The 15,790-nt window shown below is 43.6% G+C and overlaps 1 protein-coding gene across 1 annotated transcript; it reads left to right on the top strand.

Moving 5' to 3' along the window:
* Positions 1 to 10,032: 10,032 nt before the first annotated feature.
* LOC143363416 (uncharacterized) lies at positions 10,033 to 15,365 on the top strand. Its single transcript, XM_076804010.1, has 4 exons — positions 10,033 to 10,087; positions 10,139 to 11,311; positions 11,495 to 12,207; positions 12,273 to 15,365. The coding sequence occupies exons 1-4, from the start codon at positions 10,033 to 10,035 to the stop codon at positions 15,363 to 15,365; spliced, it is 5,034 nt and encodes a 1,677-aa protein (XP_076660125.1).
* The last annotated feature ends 425 nt before the right edge of the window (positions 15,366 to 15,790 follow it).

Below are 15,790 nucleotides of genomic sequence, written 5' to 3'. Positions count from 1 at the left end.
CGATAGGATAGAGGATAGGATAGGATAGAGGATAGGATAGGATAGAGGATAGTATAGGAGAGAGGATAGGATATAATAGAGGATAGGATAGGATAAAGGATAGGATAGCATAGAGGATAGGATAGGATAGGATAGAGGATAGGATAGGATAGAGGATAGGATAGGATAGAGGATAGGATAGGATAGAGGATAGGATAGGATAGAGGATAGGATAGGATAGAGGATAGGATAGGATAGAGGATAGGATAGAATAGAGGATAGGATAGGATAGAGGATAGGACAGGATAGAGGATAGGATAGGATAGAGGATAGGATAGGATAGAGGATAGGATAGGATACAGGATAGGATAGGATAGAGGATAGGATAGGATAGAGGATAGGATAGGATAGAGGATAGGATAGGATAGAGGATAGGATAGGATAGAGGATAGGATAGGATAGAGGATAGGATAGGATAGAGGATAGGATAGGATAGAGGATAGGATAGGATAGAGGATAGGATAGGATAGAGGATAGGATAGGATAGAGGATAGGATAGGATAGAGGATAGGATAGGATAGAGGATGGGATAGGATAGAGGATAGGATAGAGGATAGGATAGGATAGAGGAGAGGATAAGATAGAGGATAGGATAGGTAATTGGATAGGATAGAGTATAGGATAAGGTAGAGGATAGGATAGGATAGAGGATATAATAGGATAGAGGATAGGATAGGATAGAGGATAGGATAGGGTAGAGGATAGGATAGGATAGAGGATAGGATAGGATAGAGGATATAATAGGATTGAGGAAAGGATAGGATAGAGGAAAGGATAGGATAGAGGATAGGATAGGATAGAGGATAGTACAGGATAGAGTATACGATAGAGGATTGGATATGATAGAGGATAGGGTAGAGGATACGATAGAGGATTGGATATGATAGAGGATAGGATAGAGGATAGAATAGGATAGAGGATAGGATAGGATAGAGGATAGGATAGGATAGAGGATAGGATAGGATACAGGATATGATAGGATAGACGATAGGATATGATAGAGGATAGGATAGGATAGGATAGAGGATAGGATAGGATAGGATAGAGGATAGGATAGGATAGAGGATCGGATAGAGGATAGGATAGGATAGAGGATAGGATAGGATAGAGGATAGGATGTAATAGAGGATAGGATAGGATACGATAGAGGATAGGATAGAGGATCGGATAGAGGATAGGATAGGATAGAGGATCGGATAGAGGATAGGATAGGATAGAGGATAGGATAGGATAGAGGATAGGATAGAGGATAGGATAGGATAGAGGATAGGATAGGATAGAGGATAGGATAGAATAGAGGATAGGATAGGATACAGTATAGGGTAGGTTAGAGGATAGTATAGGATAGGATAGAGGATAGGATAGGATAGGATAGAGGATAGGATAGAGGATAGGATAGGATAGAGGATAGGATAGGATAGAGGAGAGGATAGGATAGAGGATAGGATAAGTTAGAGGATAGGATAGGATAGAGAATAGGATAGGAAAGACGATAGGATAGGATAGAGAATGGGATAGGATAGAGGATAGGATAGGATAGAGGATAGGATAGGATAGAGGATAGGATAGGATAGAGGATAGGATAGGATACAGGATATGATAGGATAGACGATAGGATATGATAGAGGATAGGATAGGATAGGATAGAGGATAGGATAGGATAGGATAGAGGATAGGATAGGATAGAGGATCGGATAGAGGATAGGATAGGATAGAGGATAGGATAGGATAGAGGATAGGATATGATAGAGGATAGGATAGGATACGATAGAGGATAGGATAGAGGATCGGATAGAGGATAGGATAGGATAGAGGATCGGATAGAGGATAGGATAGGATAGAGGATAGGATAGGATAGAGGATAGGATAGAGGATAGTATAGGATAGAGGATAGGATAGAGGATAGGATAGAGGATAGGATAGGATAGAGGATAGGATAGGATAGAGGATAGAATAGGATAGATGATAGGATGGGATAGAGGATAGGATAGGATAGAGGATAGGATAGGATAGAGGACAGGATAGGATAGAGAATAGGATAGAGGATAGGATAGGATAGAGGATAGGATAGGTAATTGGATAGGATAGAGTATAGGATAAGGTAGAGGATAGGATAGGATAGAGGATATAATAGGATAGAGGATAGGATAGGATAGAGGATAGGATAGGATAAAGGATAGGATAGGATAGAGGATAGGATAGGATAGAGGATGGGATAGGATAGAGGATAGGATATGATAGAGGATAGGATAGGATAGAGGATCGGATAGAGGATAGGATAGGATAGAGGATCGGATAGAGGATAGGATAGGATAGAGGATAGGATAGGATAGGATAGGATAGAGGATAGGATATGATAGGATAGAGGATAGGATAGAGGATAGGATAGGATAGAGGATAGGATACGATAGAGGATCGGATAGAGGATAGGATAGGATAGAGGATAGGATAGGATAGAGGAAACGATAGGATAGAAGATAGGATAGGATAGATGATAGGATAGGAAAGAGGGTAGGATAGGATAGAGGATAGATTATAGGATAGGATAGAGGATAGGATAGGATAGAGGATAGGATAGGATAGAGGAAAGGATAGGATAGAGGATAGGATAGGTAATTGGATAGGATAGAGGTTAGGATAAGGTAGAGGATAGTATAGGATAGAGGATAGGATAGGATTGAAGATAGGATAGCATAGAGGATAGGATAGGATATAGGACAGGGTACGATAGAGGATAAGATAGGATAGAGGATAGGATAAGTTAGAGGATAGGATAGGATAGAGAATAGGATAGGATAGAGGATAGGATAGGATAGAGGATAGAGTAGGATAGAGGGTAGGATAGGATAAAGGATAGGTTTGGATAGAGGATCGGATAGAGGATAGAATAGGATAGAGGATAGGATAGGATAGAGGGTAGTATAGGATAGAGGATAGGATAGAATAGAGGATAGGATATCATAAAGGATAGGATAGGATAGAGGATAGGATAGGATAGGATAGAGGATAGGATAGGATAGGATAGGATAGAGGATAGGATAGGATAGGATAGAGGATAGGATAGAGGATAGGATAGAGGATAGGATAGGTAATTGGATAGGATAGAGTATAGGATAAGGTAGAGGATAGGATAGGATAGAGGATATAATAGGATAGAGGATAGGATAGGATAGAGGATAGGATAGGAAAGAGGATAGGATAGGATAGAGGGTAGGATAGGAAAGAGGATAGGATAGAGGATAGGATAGGATACAGGATAGGATAGAGGATAGGATAGGATAGAGGATGGGATAGGATAGAGGATAGGATATGATAGAGGATAGGATAGGATAGAGGATCGGATAGAGGATAGGATAGGATAGAGGATCGGATAGAGGATAGGATAGGATAGAGGATAGGATAGGATAGAGGATAGAGTAGGATAGAGGATAGGATAGGATAAAGGATAGGTTTGGATAGAGGATCGGATAGAGGATAGAATAGGATAGAGGATAGGATAGGATAGAGGGTAGTATAGGATAGAGGATAGGATAGAATAGAGGATAGGATATCATAAAGGATAGGATAGGATAGAGGATAGGATAGGATAGGATAGAGGATAGGATAGGATAGGATAGGATAGAGGATAGGATAGGATAGGATAGAGGATAGGATAGGATAGTATAGAGGATAGGATAGAGGATAGGATAGGATAGAGGATAGGATAGGATAGAGGAGAGGATAGGATAGAGGATAGGATAGGATAGTTGATATTATAGGATAGAGGATAGGATATGATAGAGTAAACGATATTATAGAGGATAGGATAGGATAGAGGATCGGATAGAGGATAGGATAGGATAGGATAGAGAATAGGATAGAGGGTAGGATAGAGGATCGGATAGAGGATAGGATAGGATAGAGGAAAGGATAGGATAGAGGATAGGATAGGTAATTGGATAGGATAGAGGATAGGATAAGTTAGAGGATAGTATAGGATAGAGGATAGGATAGGATAGAGGATAGGATAGGATAAAGGATAGGATAGGATAGAGGATAGGATAGAGGATAGTAAAGGATAGAGGATAGGATAGAGGATAGGATAGAGGATAGGATAGGATAGAGGATAGGATAGGATAGAGGATAGAATAGGATAGATGATAGGATGGGATAGAGGATAGGATAGGATAGAGGATAGGATAGGATAGAGGACAGGATAGGATAGAGAATAGGATAGAGGATAGGATAGGATAGAGGATAGGATAGGTAATTGGATAGGATAGAGTATAGGATAAGGTAGAGGATAGGATAGGATAGAGGATATAATAGGATAGAGGATAGGATAGGATAGAGGATAGGATAGGATAAAGGATAGGATAGGATAGAGGATAGGATAGGATAGAGGATGGGATAGGATAGAGGATAGGATATGATAGAGGATAGGATAGGATAGAGGATCGGATAGAGGATAGGATAGGATAGAGGATCGGATAGAGGATAGGATAGGATAGAGGATAGGATAGGATAGGATAGGATAGGATAGGATAGGATAGAGGATAGCATATGATAGGATAGAGGATAGGATAGAGGATAGGATAGGATAGAGGATAGGATAGGATAGAGGATCGGATAGAGGATAGGATAGGATAGAGGATAGGATAGGATAGAGGAAACGATAGGATAGAAGATAGGATAGGATAGATGATAGGATAGGAAAGAGGGTAGGATAGGATAGAGGATAGATTATAGGACAGGATAGAGGATAGGATAGGATAGAGGATAGGATAGGATAGAGGAAAGGATAGGATAGAGAATAGGATAGGAAAGACGATAGGATAGGATAGAGAATGGGATAGGATAGAGGATAGGATAGGATAGAGGATAGGATAGGATAGAGGATAGGATAGGATAGAGGATAGGATAGGATACAGGATAGGATAGGATAGAGGATAGGATAGGATAGAGGATAGGATAGGATAGAGGATAGAATAGGATAGGATAGAGGATAGGATAGGATTGAGGATAGGACAGGATAGAGGATATGAGAGGATAGAGGATAGGATAGCATAGAGGATAGGATAGAGGATACGGTAGTGGATTGGATAGGATACAGGATAGGAGACGATAGAGTATAGGATAGGATAGAGGATAGGATTGGGGATTGGATACGATAGAGGATAGGATAGGATAGATGATATTATAGGAAATAGGATAGGATAGGATGGAGGATAAGATAGGATAGAGGATAAGATAGGATAGCGGAAAGGATAGGATAGAGTATAGGATAGGATAGAGGATAGGATAGGATAGAGGATAGGATAGGATAGAGGATAGAATAGGATAGAGGATAGGATAGGATAGAGGACAGGATACGATAGAGGATAGGATAGAATAGAGGATAGGATATCATAAAGGATAGGATAGGATAGAGGATAGGATAGGATAGGATAGAGGATAGGATAGGATAGGATAGGATAGAGGATAGGATAGGATAGGATAGAGGATAGGATAGGATAGTATAGAGGATAGGATTGGGGATTGGATACGATAGAGGATAGGATAGGATAGATGATATTATAGGAAATAGGATAGGATAGGATGGAGGATAAGATAGGATACAGGATAAGATAGGATAGCGGAAAGGATAGGATAGAGTATAGGATAGGATAGAGGATAGGATAGGATAGAGGATAGGATAGGATAGAGGATAGAATAGGATAGAGGATAGCATAGGATAGAGGATAGGATAGGATAGAGCATAGGATAGGATAGAGGATAGGATAGGATTGAAGATAGGATAGCATAGAGGATAGGATAGGATATAGGACAGGGTACGATAGAGGATAAGATATTATAGGAAATTATAGGAAATGATATTATAGGAAATAGGATAGGATAGGATGGAGGATAAGATAGGATAGAGGATAAGATAGGATAGCGGAAAGGATAGGATAGAGTATAGGATAGGATAGAGGATAGGATAGGATAGAGGATAGGATAGGATAGAGGATAGAATAGGATAGAGGATAGGATAGGATAGAGGACAGGATACGATAGAGGATAGGATAGGATAGAGAATAGGATATAGGATTGGATAGGATAGAGGATAGGATACGATAGAGGATAGGATAGGATAGGATAGAGAATAGCATACGATAGAGGATAGAATGGAATGGAAGATAGGATAGATAATAGGATAGGATAGAGGATATGATAGGATAGAGGATACGATAGGATAGAGGATAGGATAGGATAGAGGATAGGGTACGATAGAGGATGGGATCGGATAGAGGATACGATAGGATGGAGGATGTGATAGGATAGAAGACAGGATAGGATAGAGGATAGGATAGGGGATTGGATAGGATAGAGGATAGGATACGATAGAGGATAGGATAGGATAGGATAGAGAATAGGTTAGGATAGATGATATTACAGGATAGAGGACAGGATAGGACAGAGGAAACGATATTATAGAGGATAGGATAGGATAGAGGATAGGATAGCGGCTTGGATAGGACAGAGGATAGGATAAGATAGAGAATAGGATAGGATAGATGGTATTATAGGAAAGAGGATACGATAGGATAGAGGATAGGATAGGATAGAGGATAGGATAGGATAGAGGATAGGATAGGATAGAGGATAGTATAGGAGAGAGGATAGGATATAATAGAGGATAGGATAGGATAAAGGATAGGATAGCATAGAGGATAGGATAGGATAGGATAGAGGATAGGATAGGATAGAGGATAGGATAGGATAGAGGATAGGATAGGATAGAGGATAGGATAGGATAGAGGATAGGATAGGATAGAGGATAGGATAGGATAGAGGATAGGATAGGATAGAGGATAGGATAGGATAGAGGATAGGATCGGATAGAGGATAGGATAGGATAGAGGATAGGATAGAGGATAGGATAGGATAGAGGATAGGATAGGATAGAGGATAGGATAGAATAGAGGATAGGATAGGATACAGTATAGGGTAGGTTAGAGGATAGGATAGGATAGGATAGAGGATAGGATAGGATAGGATAGAGGATAGGATAGAGGATAGGATAGGATAGAGGATAGGATAGGATAGAGGAGAGGATAGGATAGAGGATAGGATAAGTTAGAGGATAGGATAGGATAGAGAATAGGATAGGAAAGACGATAGGATAGGTTAGAGAATGGGATAGGATAGAGGATAGGATAGGATAGAGGATAGCACAGAGAATAGGATATGATAGAGGATAGGATAGGAGATTGGATAGGATACAGGCTAGGAGACGATAGAGAACAGTATAGGATAGATGGTATTATAGGAAAGAGGATACGATAGGATAGAGAATAGGATAGGAAAGACGATAGGATAGGATAGAGAATGGGATAGGATAGAGGATAGGATAGGATAGAGGATAGGATAGGATAGAGGATAGGATAGGATAGAGGATAGGATAGGATACAGGATATGATAGGATAGACGATAGGATATGATAGAGGATAGGATAGGATAGGATAGAGGATAGGATAGGATAGGATAGAGGATAGGATAGGATAGAGGATCGGATAGAGGATAGGATAGGATAGAGGATAGGATAGGATAGAGGATAGGATATGATAGAGGATAGGATAGGATACGATAGAGGATAGGATAGAGGATCGGATAGAGGATAGGATAGGATAGAGGATCGGATAGAGGATAGGATAGGATAGAGGATAGGATAGGATAGAGGATAGGATAGAGGATAGGATAGGATAGAGGATAGGATAGGATAGAGGATAGGATAGAATAGAGGATAGGATAGGATACAGTATAGGGTAGGTTAGAGGATAGGATAGGATAGGATAGAGGATAGGATAGGATAGGATAGAGGATAGGATAGAGGATAGGATAGGATAGAGGATAGGATAGGATAGAGGAGAGGATAGGATAGAGGATAGGATAAGTTAGAGGATAGGATAGGATAGAGAATAGGATAGGAAAGACGATAGGATAGGATAGAGAATGGGATAGGATAGAGGATAGGATAGGATAGAGGATAGCACAGAGAATAGGATATGATAGAGGATAGGATAGGAGATTGGATAGGATACAGGCTAGGAGACGATAGAGAACAGTATAGGATAGATGGTATTATAGGAAAGAGGATACGATAGGATAGAGAATAGGATAGGAAAGACGATAGGATAGGATAGAGAATGGGATAGGATAGAGGATAGGATAGGATAGAGGATAGGATAGGATAGAGGATAGGATAGGATAGAGGATAGGATAGGATACAGGATAGGATAGGATAGAGGATAGGATAGGATAGAGGATAGGATAGGATAGAGGATAGAATAGGATAGGATAGAGGATAGGATAGGATTGAGGATAGGACAGGATAGAGGATAGGAGAGGATAGAGGATAGGATAGCATAGAGGATAGGATAGAGGATACGGTAGTGGATTGGATAGGATACAGGATAGGAGACGATAGAGTATAGGATAGGATAGAGGATAGGATTGGGGATTGGATACGATAGAGGATAGGATAGGATAGATGATATTATAGGAAATAGGATAGGATAGGATGGAGGATAAGATAGGATAGAGGATAAGATAGGATAGCGGAAAGGATAGGATAGAGTATAGGATAGGATAGAGGATAGGATAGGATAGAGGATAGGATAGGATAGAGGATAGAATAGGATAGAGGATAGCATAGGATAGAGGATAGGATAGGATAGAGCATAGGATAGGATAGAGGATAGGATAGGATTGAAGATAGGATAGCATAGAGGATAGGATAGGATATAGGACAGGGTACGATAGAGGATAAGATAGGATAGAGGATAGGATAGGTTAGAGGATAGGATAGGATAGAGAATAGGATAGGAAAGACGATAGGATAGGATAGAGAATGGGATAGGATAGAGGATAAGATAGTGTTCAGCCGCGAGTTAAACAAAAGATCCCCTTGAAAATCCGCGGCACCGCTATTTCAAGGTGGGACCAGGGACCGATCCCTTCAAGAATAGTTTAATAGTTTTACTCGCGACTGACAAATCGGCACATCCCAACATTTGGCGTGCAGATGGTATACACGTTTTATGACACGGGCCTCTAGGGCTGTTTTTGAGAAAGTCGCCTTCACGAAACCTTTCTTAATTGCCCATTAGAATTTTCCTCGCGCCCTCAAGAGCCAACCGTACTGTCATAAAACGTGGACCTACAAAGGTGGCATCGCGGGACCATCCGACGGTCCCTGGCCGATGAACATCGGGCCCACAGCTGTGATTTCGCCCGCCGAAATCCAGCGACGTTGCCACCCCGAAATGGAATACCCCCACTCCACGCCAACGCACCCCGAGTGCATGGAGAGTTGGGGTAAAACTTTTAGTCTAAATGCAACTCCCGCAAAGGCAACATCGAGATTAGACTCCGGAACTCGTCAACACGCGGACCAGCCGCTATAGTTCCGTTTGCTCCTTGCAGCATTAAATTCCAAATTTATATTTACCATCCTTATCATCCGAAAGGATCGTAAGGTCGCGCCGAGTAGCGTCGTCGAAACACCCTCGATTGAGGAATTTACGCCTCCTCATAGATTCTACGACAGAGTCTACGCCGCGAAAGGTGCCCGCTCCGTCGGAAAGTACATTGGTCCTTCGAGCCGGATCATCAGTGCCGTGTGATCCAAAAAAAAAAAAAAAAAATAAATGACACTGAGTGACAGTTACAGTGGACAAAAGACTTTGTGAACGTGATTCAACGCAGCCTTGCGCATCGTTTACAACGGGACAACACCTGCAATCGGGAGATCCTGTCTGGACCAACCAGCATCCCAACAACTTGCAGTATCCCGGATTACCAAGGGCTGGACCAACCAGCATCTGGAAGGTCGCAGTTTGTGGGCCAAGCAATTGACGATTTGGGTCAACGCCAGGTGTCTGACACCAGTTCACCATCCTGAATTCAGCGCATCAAAGGTAGGCTCGTTTTTCGTTCGTCAATCTCCCAAAACATCTCCTTCATCACAAAATGCCTATGACAAACCCATCCTTGTCTCAAGCAACGGCTCTCAGCACTTTAAAGCGTAAGCGCGGCAGTGTAATCGGTCAGATTACGGCATTCTCGAAATTCTTAGATTCCGTCGATACCGAACAACCACCTGACATAGATCTTATAAAAATGCATTTGAACGGTCTCATTGAATTTTGGAAGCGTTTCGATGATATACAATCCGAGCTAGAGGCATTAGACGAAAACCAGGAACCTCGCCGATACGAGATACAAAACGAGTACTACGCGATAGTTGTCAGAGCCAACAAAATAATAGAAAAGGCGCAACCAACTTTGCCCCAACGTCGCGGAACAGTCGAGTCACTCGCGACATCGGTAACTGCTCCGATGGCAATCAAGTTACCAGAAATGCGGTTGCCATCGTTCGACGGAAACATCGAAGATTGGGTATCATATTTCGACACATTCAAATCAACGATTGACTCGAATGAAAATCTGACTCCGTTGCAAAAACTGCAGTACCTCCGTTCAACCTTACACGGAAAGGCGTTGAAGTGCATCTCCGCGTTAAACACGACAGACGCGAATTATTACGATGCAATAGAACTGCTCAAAAAGAAGTACGATTGTCCGCGGAGAATAATCTTAAAACATTGCGACGCAATTAGGGATTATCCGAGATTAGTAAAGGACACTCCAGAGGCGTTAGACGATCTCGTGAACTCGGTCAACCAGCATCTACGAGCCTTGAAAAATCTAGGAGAAGACTTCACAAGATGTAACGGCTCTTTAATATCAATGATATTATCCAAGGTTAGCAGCGACACTGCATGGCTTTGGGAACTAACGATAAAAGGCAAAAACATGCCGTCGTACACGGACCTCTTGGATTTTCTCGAGAAACGCGCAAGTTGCGCACAAACTGGACCATCCAGTGCCTCCGCGGTGCCATTACGCCCTAGACCGAATTTTACAAGCTATCCGCAATCGACACGCCCCAGCGCGAACTTCACAAGCCATCCGCAGTCAACAAGACCACCCGCCAGATCACACGCTTTCGTAACGAGTAAAACACGTCAGACCGCCGATAACAAATCAAAAAACGCGTCGAATTTTAACGAAACGCGTCCAAATTCACAACCGAAGGAGTGCCCGATCTGCTACGGAGATCATAGCACATGGGGTTGCGAAAAATTCCGCGGAATGACTCCCGAAAAACGCAAGTTCGCCGTTGAAAGGGCCAAATTATGCACCAACTGCCTACACCCAGGGCATAGCGCGCAAAATTGCGATCGAGGTTCATGCCGAATATGTCAGCTACGACACCACACGTTGCTTCATCACTTCGAGCAGCAAGCGTCAACAAGCGGAACAATAAACGCTCAATCCGATACAGAATGACGGCTAAGACACAGAGAACAAAACGGAACGGGCTACCATCGAGCGTTCACCATAAACGCAATCACAAACGAAATTTTAGTTACGGCACAAATCCAGATCTTCAACAAAAATAAACGTCCGATAGATTGTCGAGCATTAATCGACACTTGCGCATCGATTAACTTAATTTCTGAACGCCTTGCTCAAAAAATCAACATCCCGCGGATGAAATGCTCGGTTCCCATTGGTTCTCTGAACGCTATGACCACTGTAGCAACCCACGCACTGAAGGCTACTATAGCTTCGCGAGTAAGCAATTACCAACGTTCGCTTACGTTCCTCATTGTGAACGACATCGCGCCTTTCGTTCCAGATCAAGAGATTGATCGCGGAACAATAAAAATTCCGCCGAATCTGCACCTTGCAGATCCGGAATTCCATCGACCGGCACCGATCGATTTGTTATTAGGATCCGGAACAGCCCTCTCAATCTTATGCGTCGGCCAAATTGTCTTGTCACGCCCAGATGAGTCCGATCTCTACCTTCAAAAATCGCAACTCGGTTGGGTCATCGGGGGGAGCGCGCCAGTCACTTCTCCTGCTCATGGCACACTTTGCCACGCGACCACCGCGTTACAATTCGACCTCACCCGTTTCTGGGAGGTTGAAGAAGGCCCACAAAGACAGCATCTGTCTGAATCTGATATAATTTGCGAAAGCCATTTCCAAGAACACACAGTTCGGAATCGTGACGGCAGATACGTCGTGGCTTTACCTTTCAACGAGAAATTGTCGCGTCTCGGAGACTCCAAGGTACAAGCAAAAAAAAAAGACTCCATTCATTGGAGCGAAAACTCCAACGAGAACCCGCACTCAAGCAAGAGTATCACGCGGTGATCCAAGAATACCTTGACCTCGGACACATGAGCGAACTGCCACAGGAACAACAGTCACCTGAGGGGTATTACCTACCACATCACGGGGTCGTTAAGGTCACCAGTGACACAACCAAACTCCGCGTAGTCTTCGACGGTTCTGCCACGACTAATTCAGGCATAGCATTAAATGACGCTCTCCACACCGGTCCAAAAATTCAAGACGATCTACTCCACATTTTATTAAGATTCCGCATTCATCGATACGTACTGACGGGAGACATTGAAAAGATGTACCGACAGTTCCTTGTACGTCCGGAAGACAGGAAATTTCAGCGTATCCTCTGGCGCGATACTACGGGTTCTATTAAAACTTATGAGCTGAATACTGTGACATTTGGACTATCTGCTGCACCATATCTTGCAATTCGCTGTTTGACACAGCTCAGTCGAGACGAAGGCCACCGCTTTCCTCAAGCCGGCAAGATTTTATTGCGTGACTTTTACGTGGATGACGTTCTGACCGGTACATCGACCATAGAAGAGGCATTATCCTTACGCGAAGACCTCACACAAATACTCAAGACCGCAAGACTGACAATACGACAATGGGCATCTAATGACCTTACTCTTCTGACTGGCTTGCCCGAGCAGGCCATTAACAAAAAATTATACCTGGGAGAGTCATCCACTCTCAAAACCTTAGGGATTGTCTGGAATTCCTCAAACGACTCTATTACGTACGCAGTCGAAACTTGCTCTCCACCATCACGTTCGACCAAACGCAGTATCACCTCAGAAATAGCAAAGATATATGATCCACTAGGGCTGCTCGGGCCAGTAATTATTACGGCAAAAATGCTACTACAAAGGATCTGGACCATAAAGGTTGACTGGGACGAGTCGCTGCCAATGGATATCCATACCGAATGGATACGTTTTTATAATAAATTGCCAGCGCTGAACAACATCACGTTCCCGCGACGCACAATCATTGAATCGCCAAGAAAAGTCGAACTACACGGTTTTAGTGACGCAAGCGAAAAGGCCTACGGAGCATGCCTCTACCTGCGTACAACCGACTCACGCGGTCACACCGAGACAACTCTTTTGTTCGCTAAATCCAAGGTCGCCCCATTGAAAACGATCTCAATACCACGACTCGAATTATGTGGAGCACTTCTGCTAACCTCTCTTGTCGAGACCGCAAAACAAGCGCTACCTGTGGAAATACATAAAACCATCTATTGGACCGACTCCACCATTGTTCTCCATTGGGTGAAGACATCTCCACACACTCTAAAAACCTTCGTGGCTAACAGAGTGTCGGAAATTCAAAGGCGCACAGCTAACGCAGATTGGCGACACGTACCCACTGCCGACAACCCGGCCGATCTTATCTCGCGAGGTCAATCACCAGAAGACTTCCTTCAACCTTCCATCTGGCAACACGGTCCGACTTGGCTCAACGAAGAAGAATCTTTCTGGCCCACTACCGAACTACCTCAACCAGAGACAATCCCAGAACAAAGGGTCGCGATTTGCCTCAAAGCATTAATTTGCGACACCACGATTCTGGACAACTGCTCCTCATGGGGAAAGCTTCAAAGAATCATCGCGCGCTGTCTCCGATGGAAAGGATCTAACACCACCAAAGGAAGTCTGACATCCTCCGAACTAAGATACGCCCACGACGTAATCATCAAACTGATACAAAGACAACACTTTGCAGAAGAATTGCGCTGCCTCTCGAGAAGCGAAATAGGCGTTAAGGGTAAGCTGCAACAACTGAACCCATTCATCGACAAAGACGGAATTCTGCGAGTAGGAGGCCGTCTGAAGAATTCGCGAATTCCATTCGCGCAAAAACATCCCATCGTCCTCCCAAAGGCTCGAATCACGGCATTAATAATAGAACACGAGCATCGAATACAATTACACGCTGGTACACAGGCTACCCTATACGCGATTAGACGCCGTTATTGGCCCATCGACGGTCGGAGTCAGGTAGGGAAAACCATCAGAAACTGCGTCCGCTGCTACCGTGTCCAACCGCCGCCAACACAATACGTGATGGGCGACCTACCTGAGGCTCGAGTCACCGACTCACGCCCATTTGCAAACGTCGGCGTTGATTATTGGGGTCCCTTTTTCATAAAGGAGCGACGATACCGAAGTCGAACCCACATTAAAGTATATGTCGCAGTTTTCGTTTGCCTCTCAGTAAAAGCCATTCACCTAGAATTGGTTAGCGATCTTACCTCCGAAGCATTTATAGCAGCCCTACGTCGTTTCATTGCTAGACGAGGTCATTGTATTAACATTTACTCTGACAATGGCACCAATTTCGTCGGCGCCAACAACGAGCTTCGAGACCTCCGCGAACTTTTGCAGTCCGATGACCACAACGAGAAGGTCAAAACCTTTCTTGCTGACCGATCCATCACGTGGAATTTTATTCCTCCATTAACACCTCACTTCGGCGGCATCTGGGAAGCGGCCGTGAAATCATTCAAGCGTCATTTCTGGCGTATCGCAGGTGCTGAACGATTTACATTTGAAGTGTTCAACACTTTAATTATTGAGATAGAAGCCGTTCTAAATTCACGTCCTTTAACTCCCATTTCATCAGACCCAAATGACACCCTTGTCCTAACTCCTGGCCATTTCCTGATTGGCGACTCGTTAACGAGTCTGCGCGAGCGCGATTTCAGGGATGTGCCATCAAACAGACTTTCAACCTGGCAACATATCCAGAAACTAAAGCAGCATTTCTGGAACCGATGGTACAAGGAGTACCTAAACGAGATGACGAGTCGTTCGAGATGGTCCAGCGGTACACACCCCATCAAGGAGGGCACCATCGTGCTCTTGAGGGAGGACAACGTACCACCGATGCAGTGGCCACTCGGGAGAGTCATCAAGGTCTACCCCGGATCTGATGGCATAGTTCGAGCTGCAACAGTGAGAACAGCCACAACCACACTCGATCGGGGCGTAAAACGGCTTGTACCGTTACCGAACCAGCCAGAGGAGGAACCACGGGATCCAACATCGACGTCAAGAACGCGCGATCCCTCAACCGATAATAACTAATTTATCGTAATCGCTAAGCTTTAGCTCATAAGATAGTTTACTTGTTCATTCTAGTACTTCAAACCTAGCGTATCTTTAATCCTATATAGATTTATTTTGATCGCGAGTCTCTCAACGGGGGGAGGATGTTCAGCCGCGAGTTAAACAAAAGATCCCCTTGAAAATCCGCGGCACCGCTATTTCAAGGTGGGACCAGGGACCGATCCCTTCAAGAATAGTTTAATAGTTTTACTCGCGACTGACAAATCGGCACATCCCAACATTTGGCGTGCAGATGGTATACACGTTTTATGACACGGGCCTCTAGGGCTGTTTTTGAGAAAGTCGCCTTCACGAAACCTTTCTTAATTACCCATTAGAATTTTCCTCGCGCCCTCAAGAGCCAACCGTACTGTCATAAAACGTGGACCTACAAAGGTGGCATC

The sequence above is a fragment of the Halictus rubicundus genome, unplaced genomic scaffold (genome assembly GCF_050948215.1).
Source record: "Halictus rubicundus isolate RS-2024b unplaced genomic scaffold, iyHalRubi1_principal scaffold0046, whole genome shotgun sequence".
NCBI classification, from domain to species: Eukaryota; Metazoa; Arthropoda; class Insecta; order Hymenoptera; family Halictidae; genus Halictus; species Halictus rubicundus.
The sequence above is the reverse complement of the archived record's forward strand: the minus strand, read 5'-3'. Positions and strand labels throughout refer to the sequence as shown.